The sequence below is a fragment of the Kogia breviceps genome, chromosome 1, assembly GCF_026419965.1.
Source record: "Kogia breviceps isolate mKogBre1 chromosome 1, mKogBre1 haplotype 1, whole genome shotgun sequence".
NCBI classification, from domain to species: Eukaryota; Metazoa; Chordata; class Mammalia; order Artiodactyla; family Physeteridae; genus Kogia; species Kogia breviceps.
Genome location: NC_081310.1, coordinates 8,571,275 through 8,585,165, shown reverse-complemented (window position 1 = coordinate 8,585,165; position 13,891 = coordinate 8,571,275). Strand labels below are relative to the sequence as shown.

Genomic DNA, 13,891 nt, shown 5'->3' with positions numbered 1-13,891 from the left:
CTGCTTACATATCATCTCCTTAAAGGGACTTTCCATGGCCATTCTATCAAACCTCACTCCTTCCATCCTTTTGTCCCGGTTTCTTTTTACAGTTCTCACTGCTACTTGAAAAATTACGTTAGACAGCCTTGTCTATTACTTGTCTCACCATGAGGGTGGGGCTTTATCTCATTCACCACTATACCTCCAGCATCTAGAACAACTCAGGTATGTTGAATAAATTACCAAAGAATACATTAACCAAAGATATTACCATATCTTGAAAGGTATGTCAAGATGTTAACATATCAAGTGAAAAACAAAAGCACTAGGTATGCTTAAAGTGGTGACGCTTTAGTTGGGTCAGTCACTGGATTGAGTGCCAGTAACTATGTGCTAAGGAAAATAACAAATTAAAGAACATGTATGCTTGCCTGACCTAGGAATTCACTTTACCTTAAAAAATAAAATCCCCCCCTAAAAAGTGAACTATCCAGTTTGCCCGTTTCTACGCTTTATTCCTTACAAGCCCCGATAGGGGGCTTGTTAAATACATTAAAGCATATTTATAGAATGGAATTCTAAGCAGCCATTAAAAAAAATGTGACATAAGCATAATTTTAATATTAAAAGAAGTTTAGGGTGAAATAGTACGCAACATAATCCCATTTTCAGAAAAAGAAAATATCTATTACATGTGTGAGTGTAAACACAGTCTCTGGAGAGATCTACATCAGAATACCAACGCTGATTATCTCTAGGTAATGGGATTAGATTTGATTTTGATATATTTTTTATTCTCTGTATTTTCTCATTTCTCTAAAATAAACACGTATTACTTATGTGAAAAGGAGAAACTGTTTTGGGGTGGAGGAACGTAGTAGTGTGTGATGAAGTGGGTTTGCACACAGCACCCACATGGACCTCGTCCTCCATCCTTGGAGCGCCTTCCTACTCTGCAGACTGAAGAGTTAAAAGCCAATTTCCATACACTACCAAACGTAAAACAGAGAGCTAGTGGGAAGCGGCCGCATAGCACAGGGAGATCAGCTCGGTGCTTTGTGACCACCTAGAGGGGTGGGATAGGGAGGGTGGGAGGGAGGAAGATGCAAGAGGGAAGAGATATGGGGACATATGTGTATGTATAACTGATTCACCATTGTAAAGCAATTATACTCTAATAAAAATGTCAAAAAAGAAAAAAAAAATTTCCCAGACTCCCTTTGCAGAAAACCTAATGAAAGACTTGGAAATGACAAGTAAGGCAGAAGCCATCTCCATGGCACGTGCGGCCAGGGAGAGGTGGCAGTTTTCTGCTTTCCCGTGTATGGTCACCGGCTGCCTGCAGACAGTGTGGCAGGTCCCCACTCCCAGAACACAACCTCTGCAGCCTGTTCTAACGTCAGAAACCCCACTGGCGAACCCCTTGGCCGCTGCAGTAGTAGCAGTGGCCCTGGTGGGCCAGCTAACGTATGTTCTGCTGGAGTCTTTTCTGGGGACCCAAACTTGAGCCCATTTCTCCATACCTTCCAATGATTTTGTAAGGAACTAAGTAGTTTCAAAATTCCCGATATTAATTCCCATTCCTCTTAAACTAGCTAGAGTGGTTTGTTTCCTGCAAGTAAGCCGTCAATGATACAAAAAAGATAAACTGTGTATCAACTTTAAAAATAATGTATACTACACAAATCTATTTCAGGATGTGGAGAGGGCATGTGAGACTAACATACAAAAACATGTAGGGAAAAAGGATCACTAAGTACACTAACATGTTAGTGCAGTCATCTCTGGTGGTAGAACTATGGGTAATTTAAATTCGATTTTGCTTAGCTTTTTCTTTTTTTTAAGGGAAAACCTTAAAAGCCATGTTTTTTTCTGAAACAAAAACAGAATCCTCTTGCAGGAAAAGAGCAATTTCTGAATGTATCCTGAAATGTTTTAGGCAACTAGGATTAGTAACTAAAGGTATTAATCTGCATGTAACACTCTAGCACACAGAGTATGTATCATGGTCTAAGTAGGGGAGCAAGTCCCCATGGTTCATGATCTCAGAACAAATATTTGTCTATTCTACTGACACAGTCAAGCTGACTGCTCTCTGCTAGAAAAAGGGCAGCTATCTTGGGAACTAAACATATGAAACTGAGACTAGCCAGTACCACAGCTGTTGGTGAGCTTTCTTTGTTTAAAACAGCAGAAGTATATCCCTTAGAACTGGCTATTTTAAAAGGCAGAAAACAGAATGGAAGTGCCTTCACCTACCCAATCATTAAATGAGATTTCAGAAAAGGGCACAAGTGAAATGAGCAAATGAGACTTTCTTTTAAACATTTATTTTAAAAAATTTTATTCCCACATAACTAACACTTAATGTATTTCTGAATTGCTCTTTATTCCTCCATTTTCTCTACCCACTAGCTTCATGACTTAGGACGCAGAAAAGGATATCATACTTCTTCATTCCCTGGCAGAAATTATCATGAAGGGTCACAATGCATTCGCAGTCATCAAGGAAGCAGATAAAATACACCATTCTTAAGCTATGGAAATGCCTATCAAGGAACTGTATTAGAATTAGATTAATAAGAAAATATCCTTATATCTATCAACTCAGTGATTTTATAAAGCTAATATTTATTTACTTTTTGGCCTAAAACAACATAAATTTATTCTCGGACAGTTTTGGAGGTCAGAGTCCAAAACGAGTCTCACTGAGCCAAAACTAAGATGTCAGCAGGGCTATGTTCCTTTCCAGAGGCTCTAGGGGAAAACCCCCTTGCCTTGCCTTTTCCAGAATAAAGCTAATTTTTAAATGTCATTTGGTACTAGCTACTTTTATTAAAAGCATCTTTCAATGACAAGTTTTTCATTTTCATGAACACTAATTTTAGATCCTTTATGGTTGTTTTCTGTCACCTAAGATACTCACCTGTTTCCCCTAAAAGGCTTCGTATTTTAGCTATTACATTTAGGTCTGTGACCCATCTCAAACTCATTTTAGTGAGGTACGGGATCATGGTTCATTTTTTTCCATGGGGATATTTAGCTGTTCCGGCTCCACTTGTTGAAAAGATTTCCCTTCTCTGTTGGACTGCTTTGCTACCTCTGTCAAAAATCACGTGACCATATAAATGTAGATTTGTTTTTAGGCTCTCTCTTCTATCCCACTGAGTTATTTGTTGATCCTTATGCCAGTATCACACCGTCCTTGATTACTGGATACTACCTACTACAATACTCCTTGTACTGCTTTACAAAACTTAAGACTCTACAAAAGAGGGTATATAAAGTAAGTTGAAATAAATGTATGGGCTCAAGATGAGCTTAAAATAATCCTTATGAAATCATTGTTAAACTGTACCATGGCTTTGAAAACACTTCATAATCACTATCGTTTCCAAAGTGAAATATATTTACCCACAAATGAAAAACTACAAATTCATGACCTTCAACTGAAATTATGTATGAAAGATATTTCATTAATTTTACTACTCAACTTCCCACCAGGTCTTCCCCACATTGGTTAAAAATACCACAATGGAGCTTCCCTGGTGGCGCAGTGGTTGGGAGTCCGCCTGCCGATGCGGGGGACGCGGGTTCGTGCCCCGGTCCGGGAGGATCCCACGTGCCGCGGAGCGGCTGGGCCCGTGAGCCATGGCCGCTGCGCCTGCGCGTCCAGAGCCTGTGCTCCGCAACGGGAGAGGCCACAACAGTGAGAGGCCCGCGTACCACAAAAAAACCCAACAACAACAACTCACAGGGCTTCCCTGGTGGCGCAGTGGTTGAGAGTCCGGGGACCTGCCGGTGCAGGCGACGCGGGCTCGTGCCCCGGTCCGGGAGGATCCCACGTGCCGCGGAGCGGCTGGGCCCGTGAGCCATGGCCGCTGAGCCTGCGCGTCCGGAGCCTGTGCTCCGCAACGGGAGAGGCCACAACAGAGAGGCCCGCGTACCACACACACACAAAAAACCAAACAAACACCACAATGCAGTAAAAGCCTAAAAACAATCCTTAGGCAGTGTGCTCGGTGGGCCCGAGGATCTGTCTCTTGCTTCAACCATGTTTGGACGGAACAGACCCAGGGACGCCCCTTGTTCCAGCCTCTGACCACCCTCCAACCTTCTTTCCAGTCTTAACTTTCGGAATCAGCCACTCAGCTATCCTCGGCCCCCAGGCCCGGCCAACTCCATTTTTTGAGCTTAACTCCTTATTAACCCATCAACCGGGAGCTCCAGGATTCCTCAGAATGATTCCACCCAGGTGGAGGCTGTCCTCCACCGCCTGCCTGGTCGACATGCATCTGTAGGCCTCCTACACCTACCTCTCTCTGAGCTTCTATTTCCAACGAAGCGTTGTGCCTCTGGGGGGCGTGGGCCACTTTTTCCGCGAATCGGCTGAGCGGCAGCGCCAGCGCGCCGAGCGACCCTTGAAAGTGCAAAACCAGTGCAGCCACCTGGCCCTCTCCCAGGACGTGCAGAAGCCGTGCCAAGAGGAGTGGCATAAAACCCAGGTCGCTCCGGAAGCCACTGTGTTCACGGAGAAGAACCTCAATCAGGCCCTCGTGGACCTGCGTGCCCTGGGTTCTGCGCGCGCACAGCCCCGCCTCTGTGACTTCCTGGAGGGCCACGCCCTAGATGAGCAGGTGAAACTCATTACGAAAACGGGCGACCGCCTGACTAAGCTCCGCAGGCTGGCTCGTCCCCAGGCTGCGCTGGGCCAGTATCTCTTCGAAAGGCTCATCCTCAAGCACGACGAGGAGCCTCCAAAGTCCAGTGGCCTTGGAGGAGCCCCTCTGGTGTCAGGGCTTCTGCCTGAAGCAGCTCTCGGCAGCAAGTAAGCACCTTTTCAACCACGCTGGAGCCCTCTCCCAACCCTTGGACCAAATGGAAACAATAAAGCTTTTTACAGGAAAAAAAAAAAATCCTTAAAAAAATTCACGTGTTTGAAACTAGAGGATGCATACAAGTCTCTCTACATGTTTAAACTTTTCCATAATAAAATATTAAAGTCATGTATCAATTTCAGAAAGGTACCCAGTAAAGAAAAGAGTAGATTATTTCCTTTACAAACATAAGTTTTATAAAAATTTCCTTTAAAGTTTAACTTGGAAAAGAAGATTAAGAGCAAGAATACAATATTATTTTATAAAATAAAAAACAAAGCAACTCCCAATTCCATTGTGGGCAAACGATAAATGGCTCTTGGAAACTACTGGGCTGTACTAATTTTGTTCAAATTGGATCCTCCACCACCACCATCATCCCTTTTATAAAAAAGCAGATAGCCTGAATTGCTAAAGCCCCAATTCTTTATAAAGATACAGCTTAACAGCTTGAAAAAATGTTGCCAAACTGAGAGTAGCACCAAAAATCTTTAAGATTTACAATCTGTTCTTAACCTAAAATTTTGCTTTGATGCATAATACACCTTCCTGAAATAATTCTACAACACAAACATAATCCCAAACACTGAAAAAAGTCTGCTAAAATAAAATTGGGATTTTTTTTTTTACGTTTTCTACTGGTAGCAATGAAAATAACTAGAAACTATGCTTATTTTTTTAAAAACATTTATTTATTTTTGGCTGCGTTGGGTCTTTGTTGCTCTGCGTGGGCTTCCTCTAGTTGTGTTGAGCGGGGGCTACTCTTCGTCGTGGTGTGCGGGCTTCTCATTGCAGTGGCTTCTCTTGTTGCGGAGCACGGGCTCTAGGTGCATGGGCTTCAGTAGTTGTGGCTCGGAGGCTCTAGAGCGCAGGCTCAGTAGTTGTGGCACATGGGCTTAGTTGCTCCGCAGCATGTGGGATCTTCCCAGACCAGGCCTCGAACCCATGTCCCCTGCATTGGCAGGCAGATCCTTAACCACTGGGCCACCAGGGAAGCCCAGAAACTATACTTCTGTTCTTTTCAAATGATGATCTTTAAAATCAAGCTTTTACAAAGAATTGGTATAGAAGATAAAATTCAGTTTTTAAATCTTCAAAATATTTAGATATCAAAGACAAATACTGATTTTTTCATTAATAATGAGAAGAAACAAGAGACTCCATTTAATCAAGATCTGACATTTATAAATTTTAAGCATTTAACCAAGCTGGAAGATTGGAAGTTTAATTATAACAATTACAGGTAGAGAATATCATTTGTCCATTTTCATCACAGTAGTTCATTACAGTTCATTACGGTAGTTATCTATCCAGAGAACCAAGAGGAGTTCTCAGATCCAATGTCATATAACGGGATTTGGGCAAGTGCTCTGAACACCACTTTTATTTAATATGCACCACATGCACATGACGCAGGCAGGGAGAGGTTGTGAATCCATGCATTGAAGACGAGACAGACCGGGGCTACCGCCAAACGCGCGCTGAGTCGATTAGGATGTTGCTCAAAGTTCTTTATACTTAATGCTTTCCTTGAAAATAAGTGCAGAAGCAGAAATGTGTACACATCCCAAAGCATCTTCTTCATTTGGTTTCCTGTGCTTTCTTTGCATTCTGTTTTTCTTTTGCCTAGAAATTATAGATAGTATACTGTAAAATCTTAAAAGTCTGTTCCAGTTCATATTAAAATGAAATGTGTCTAAGAGGGCATTCTTAAGCTAAAAAGCTTGAGATGCATCGTTTGCAAGATTTCTAGAGAATTATCTTTTATAAGACTCACAACAAACTACTTCTAGACAATGATATAGTTATACTTTGCCCTCAATAAAAAAGGATCATATTTGGTTTGCAGTTCTTTCTTACCTGAAGTTGAGATGTATTATTATAATGGTAACAATTTAAAAATACAAAATTACTCATCCTATAGTCATACTCATTCATAACTATTTCAAAACAATATATTTACATGTGTGCCCATTTCTCATACAAACTGAGTATATGAAAAATCCTATATTAATTTCTGCATATTTGAATAAATGAGTTTAACATAATAGTTTAAATGAGTTTAACATAACTAAGGATTATATACCCATAGTGTTGATAAGCCTCACATATCAGTGAGGCTTTTTTCGGTCATATAAGACCAAAAAAATATTTTCACAAGCTGTTTCACTTGAACCTCGTAACAAGTATAGAGCTTGAACACAGTAATTCTATTTCACTTTTTAGCAGATGAGGAAGCCAGAGTTTACAGGTGTTATCAAACGTGACCAAGTCACACAGCTAATAAATAACAAAACCTCAATAGAGGCCAAAAGACACATATTCTATAGCAGTGCTTCTAATGTAGAGACCAATGGCCTGGGGACTGTGTTAAAATGCAGGCTGAATTGGTAAAATGCCTGAGGATCTAAATTTCTAGCAAACTCTCCGATGATGCCAATTCTGCTGGTCCTCAGGTGACACTTTGAGAAGCAAGGTTTTAGAAGACTAGAATATAATGTTCTTTCCACTATGGCACTTGAATCAGAAAGGAACAAATAAACTAGACTTTTGCTATTATACAATTAAGAAAAAAACTTCTTTAATGAGAACAACTATAATCTTTTTTTTATAATGCATTATAATGATAATAGAATTATCATACAACCGTATGATAAAATTTAGTGCAATGTCTTAGAATATATTAAGAGGAAATATGTTATACATACCATATAAAAATTTTAAAATTGCTTGCATAAACATTTTTAATAACAAGCATAATTTGTAATTTGATATGTACAATTTCTCAAAGAAGTCTTCTGTTTCCAAATAATAAAAATACTATTCAATTTTAGATGTAATTTGGAAATAAAAATATGTACCTCTTTTCTTTGTGATCTCTGAATATACAGGAAGTTTACTAGGATTAACAGGAATGAATCTACTGGTTAATGACATAAATTTTAAAACATAATTTAAAAAGCAGACATATAATGCAGAGTATCCATACATGTATTAAACTATATAATTCAGATAAAACTAAGGGTAAGTTAAAATAAGTTAAAAATAATTACCACCATTTATTGAGCACATATTATAAACTTGACCAATATTATCTCATTTAATCCTTAAGAATGTGAAGTGTGATTCCCAATTTATAGATGAGGAAATAGATTCTATAATAAAGTAAATAACTTGCCTAAAAGCAACAGCGAATAACATAACAGCTAAGTAACATATCTGAGATTTAAACTGAAAGCCTGTATTCTGTTTTGCCTTTGTTCAAAAATAAAAAATACTGTATTTCAAAATAGCATGGAAAAAATGTTCACTGTTAAGAAATACTTTCCTTCTATTTAGTGTGCTAGTGAGATACTAAAAATTGCTGACTCAAGTCAGATAATTCTGTAATCATAGGTATTAATGTACATATTATTGCAGGTAACTTTATTCTTCTACCTTATTCCTATTAAGAGATAGAAAAAGTAAGTTCTGCAGATTAGTTATTTATTACCAACTGAATTATAATGTCTTGGTAAAATCTGGACAAAATTCAGTACTGTGCTTTGAACCCCCCATAGCAACAAAATCTGTCATTCTAAATTATGGTAGCTTATTGGTGGTTGTTAAGAACCTGGGATAGACAATGATTCAGAAATACATATAAAGGTTGAGATAAAATTTTAAAAGAATTGTAAATGTATCTGAATAAAAGTTTTACAAATGAAATCTTAATATAGCTGATTTTATTTTATATTTTAAGGAACATATTTGGTATATGGCACAAGAAGTTTTATAACTTTATATTTTTAGGTTACCTCCTGAGCAATCTTTATGTAATGTACACTCAATGAACTGATCAGATAAGAACAGCAGCTTCATAGAACAAGAACACTTACACGGCAATATCTTAACCTAATTCATTAAAGCCACATGCTCTTGGGAGAATCAAAGGCCTCACTCTTTGTTATTTTGTAAAACGAAAAGATTTCCACACGTCAAATACTTCCACACCATCACAGGCAGTCAGGACCTGCCTCCAATTACTCAGAAATCTGATCCTGGACGGCTTTAGCACATAGCAACACTGCCTAGACTAGCCAGACTAGCCACATCTTTTCTACTTTCACTTGGCATTGGGGGGGAAGGGGCGGGGAGTGTGTGTGTGTGTGTGTGTGTGTGTGTGTGTGTGTGTGTGTGTGTGTGTCTCGCAGGCTCAGCGGCCATGGCTCACGGGCCCAGCGTGCGGGGAGTGTGTGTGTGTGTGTGTGTGTGTGTGTGTGTGTGTGTGTGTCGCAGGCTCAGCGGCCATGGCTCACGGGCCCAGCCGCTCCACGGCATGTGGGATCTTCCCGGATCGGGGCACGAACCCACGCCCCCTGGATCGGCAGGCCGACTCTCAACCACTGCGCCACCAGGGAAGCCCGGAAGGGGGGGAATTTTGATATAATAATCCATTTCTGAATTCTACATGTAATTCTTTTCTTAGAAGTATTACTTATTAAGTAATGTTCACTACTAAAGTCTTTATATTGGATATAATTGTAAAATCTAATATTACTCTATTGTTTTTTAATTTTTAACATTTGCATTTACCAGCAGAAAGTGATATTTCAATAAGATATATTATTTTTTCCAAAATAAGATGCACAAAAATATATTTGTGCTAAGGAAGCTGATTATTGGCAGAAACTAAGCATTTAATTCTAACCACAGATTCAAAATTTGTGGATGTGAAATTTTAAGTGGCATAAAGCTATTTAGGAACATCCTGTGATTCCCCCAGAATCTTTAGCATCACTTTTTTCTGGCACTTATCAGAATACTACTATCTAGCACAGTACTATAATCATGCATTCCTTTCCCCAACTAAGTTGCTTAAGAGAGAAAAATGTGTCTTAATTATGTGTATATCCACTGACTTTAAGAGACTGCCTCAAATATAGTTTCAGCTAGATAAATGTTGGATAATCAAAACATTTCAAAAGTTTTAATCAAATAATGAATCTGAATTCCCTTCAGAATCTAGGCACATAAAAGAAACTGCATATACCATATCTTTCTGTATAGTATCTATAAAGAAAGAAATGTATCTCAATATTGCTTGTACAATATTATTAGTCAAAGAACAAGCAAGTCAGTAACTACCCTTTCAATAAAAGACATATAATGTCTTTGTATTATATTCAATAAAACAAATGCAAACGCAAGAAGAGACTGAGTTGGTATTCCACTAACACTAGGCATTCATATACTGCCACCCTGTGTCCAAAATAATGCGAACTAAGGAATTATGGTTCTAAAGTAAAAGCTAAAAAGCTATTGTACTCTAACTATGCTTTTTTAAAAATTATGGAAATATACTGTCATTAAAATCAAATAACAGTGGTCCTTTTCTTAATTTGCCCAAAAAAGTTTACTCACAGGCCAACTTTAAAGCAAAACATATATATTTAAAATTTCTCTAATAACATTTGTCTGGTCCCTAATAATATTTATCTATACTTAATACCTGATAGATACATCATACAATTGAGCATAACAGTCTATATTTCATTTTGTTTAATATTTTCAACAGAGAAATATTTCATAGTGTTTCATACAAAGACTATAATATCGAGGTACTCTGTTAACCAGGCAATTTTGAGGATCACAGGACCTTAATTGTTAATCTAAAACTTTAAAAATCAGTTTCCCATCTTGGATTTTTATGATTTAACACCCTGAGATACATGAATAGAAAAACCTATAAGGAAAAGAGAAGATTTAGCAGTCTTCTTGCAACAATTTTTACACTTAATGCTAAAAGTTGAAGCACATGTTCAGGATCTAGATAATAAGGTATATATAAAAACCTTAACTCACATCTTATATTATTTAGAATTTATGATGATATCAAACAGCTGGGTTGAAACGTATCTTTGCTTCATGAACTTAAAAATTAATAAGAAAAAAAAAAACCTACCATGTATTCTGGTCTTTAAGTTAATGGTCCAAATTTTTCACTAACCTATACTAGTTTTCCCTCAGTGGAAAGAGTTGATAACTTAGGAATAAGAAAACCTATTTCTTAGGCTAGGTTATGTTTTATTCCCCATTCATTCTAGTAGTAAATTCAATGATAATTCAAATTTTTGCTAAATTAAATAAGAAAAATCTATTATTTCAATAATTAAAATTAATAATTTGTTTTCAGCTAAAGAAAGAAAAATGTTTTAAATTTCATTCGAATATAGCACAACCTGAATACCTGACACTAAGGATTCTGGAAAGCTAAAGCAGTAATGCACTTCCTTGTTTTTATTTTGCAATATTAGATTGAACTAATGTTCCTCTAGATGAAAAACAGTAAGTAAGAGCAAAAAATAAAAATAAAAAGCTTCAACAAATTTTATCTCTTCTCAAGCCAAATAACATTTTTTGGAGAATCTAAATCTAAGTATTCACCAGTAAAATACTTACCTTTTCTACTAGTGGTATTAACTGCTGGTGTTCTGCTAAAGTCTTTAACAATTCCATAATGAACGGCAGATAATTATGCTTCCTTCTGATATTTTCAATCTGAAAATAAAACATGTATCAAACCACACTAACTTTGTATTTTCACTGTTTGTGATATTTTAATTTTTGCCTCCAACTCAAAATAGAAATGGAAGAGAATCCTCCATTCTCATTAAAAAAAATATGAGAAATAATGAGATTTCCATTGCCATTGAGAATAAAGACTAATTACAATAAAACATGTGGAGACAGTCCCCTGGGTGTCGCTTCCTACTCTTGGCTTAGCAAATAACAGAGGCTTTTAAAAGTCTAATCTGAGATAATTTATGAAAACTTAACTTATGAAAGCAAACTTAGAGGGACTTCCCTGGTGGCACAGTGGATAAGAATCCACCTGCCAATGCAGGGGACATGGGCTCAACGCTGGTCCGGGAAGATCCCGCAGAGCAACTAAGCCTGTGCGCCACAACTACTGAGCCTGCGTGCCACAACTACTGAAGCCCGTGTGCCTAGAGCCTGTGATCTGCAACAAGAAAAACCACTGCAGTGAGAAGCCGGTGCACTGAAACGAAGAGTAGCCCCCACTCACCACAACTAGAGAAAGCTCACTCGCAGCAAGAGAAGACCTAACACTGCCAAAAATAAATAATATTAAATCTTTAAAAAAACAAAAAAAAAGGAAAGCAAACTTAGAAGGCCCATGTGATAAATTAACACTCTTGCTACTACACCTATGTAAATAATAAGGCCATGCCTAATGAGACCAGCTTTATTGTGTGATTAAGAATAATCTTTCTTTGACATTATTTTTGACCAAAAGCAAACAGACTGTAGGGACTGTCTGTGCTTCAGTGGAAAACTATGCATTGTCTAAAGTATGCTCTCCCAAGTTACATGACTGCAACCTTTCACGGTCTGGCAGAGGTTCAATTTACTTCCCTTCCCATAGGGGAAGAAAAAAGTTTCCATCTTTTGTGAATTCGTTTCAACATTCCTATACTTCATATAAATTTGAGCTTCTTTGACTTCTTTGAAATAGTTGTGACATCTTACAGGTTTGCTCAATTGATGAACTAAATAAAATCTTAACATGTTCATTTTATATCAGTATGAGAATCATTTTATTTTTTTGAACAAAGCATTCTCCAACAATGTAGCAAAGATTCTAAAAACTTAGTTTTATTTTAGGTAAATATTAAAAATTAATTATGTAACAACACTGCACAATAATATATAAATAATACATAGGGGTTTTTTTTATATCACATAAAATAGAAGATAACATTCAAGTTTTCATCCCTTACTTTCCTGTCACCATATATTCAGCCCTCCTTTTTCCTGCCTGGAATACTATGGAGCCGGTCCCTACCACTTCCACCTGAAGAAATCCTATTAGTCCAAGGTCCATGTATTCTAACAATCACATTGCTGGCTGTGAAGTGTGTTGCAAAGCAGTATCCTGACACTGCGGGAAGCAACAGAAAGAAAAAGAACAAGCCCTGCCTTCAACTGACCTTAAAATGAAAAACAGCTTTTTCTACTGTGACAAACATGACAAATTGAATAAGTACCATTTCCAAACTCCTACAAAATTCAAAGAGTTTCCTTCACTTTTTTCTCTCTCTGAAAAAAGCTTATCAGGCGGAGCTTCAACATGGTGGAAGTGTAAGACGTGGAGATCACCTTCCTCCCCACAGATACATCAGAAATACATCTACATGTGGAACAGCTCCTACAGAACACCTACTGAACGCTGGCAGAACACCTCAGACCTCCCCAAAGGCAAGAAACTCCCCACCTGGGTAGGGCAAAAGAAAAAAGAATAAACAGAGACAAAAGAATAGGGACGGGACCTGCACCTCTGGGAGGGAGCCGCGAAGGAGGAAATGTGTCCACACACGAGAAGCCCCTTTGCGGGCGGAGACTGCGGGTGGCGGAGGGGGGAAGCTCCGGAGCCGCAGAGGAGACCGCAGCCACAGGGTGCGGAGGGCAAAGCGGAGGGATTCCCACATAGAGGATCCGTGCCAACCAGCACTCACCAGCCCGAGAGGCTTGTCTGCTCACCGGCCGGGGCGGGCGGGGGCTGGGAGCTGAGGCTCCAGCTTCGGAGGTCGGATCCCAGGGAGAGGACTGGGGTTGGCGGCGTGAACACAGCCTGAAGGGGCTAGTGGGCCACGGCTGGCCGGGAGGGAGTCTGGGGAAAAGTCTGGACCTGCCGAAGAGACAAGAGACTTTTTCTAGCCACTTTGCTTCCTGGTGCTCGAGGAGAGGGGATTCAGAGCGCCGCTTAAAGGAGCTCCAGAGACGGGCGCGAGCCATGGCTGTCAGCGCGGACCCCAGAGACGGGCATGAGACGCTAAGGCCGCTGCTGCCGCCACCAAAAAGCCTGTGTGCGAGCACAGGTCACTCTCCACACCTCCCCTCCCAGGAGCCCGTGCAGCCCGCCACTGCCGGGGTCCCGGGATCCAGGGACAGCTTCCCCGGGAGAAAGCATGGCATGCCTCGGGCTGCTTCAGCGTCACGCCGGCCTCTGACGTCACAGGCTCGCCCCG

General features: G+C 39.4%; 1 protein-coding gene and 1 pseudogene across 6 annotated transcripts in view; one reads left to right on the top strand and one right to left on the bottom strand.

Annotated features, from left to right (window-relative positions):
* The first annotated feature begins 1,306 nt into the window (after positions 1-1,306).
* On the top strand, positions 1,307-4,814 carry LOC136793412 (ferritin light chain pseudogene; annotated as a pseudogene).
* Positions 4,815-5,529: 715 nt separating this feature from the next.
* Positions 5,530-13,891, bottom strand: part of UCHL5 (ubiquitin C-terminal hydrolase L5) — a 50,101-nt gene continuing 41,739 nt past the window's right edge. For 2 of the 6 annotated variants that reach the window (XR_010839334.1, XR_010839336.1), the window contains exons 10-12: positions 13,379-13,551; positions 11,301-11,399; positions 5,530-6,485 (exon numbers count right to left, since the gene is read on the bottom strand). Coding sequence is in view for 4 of the 6 variants with exons in the window: in XM_059041577.2 (XP_058897560.1) it covers positions 6,441-6,485; positions 11,301-11,399 (144 nt within the window). In the remaining 2 variants the exon portion in view is untranslated. The remainder of the gene's footprint in view (positions 6,486-11,300; positions 11,400-13,378; positions 13,552-13,891) is intronic. The other 4 variants (XM_059041577.2, XM_059041583.2, XM_067027548.1 and 1 more) reach the window with 2 other exon arrangements.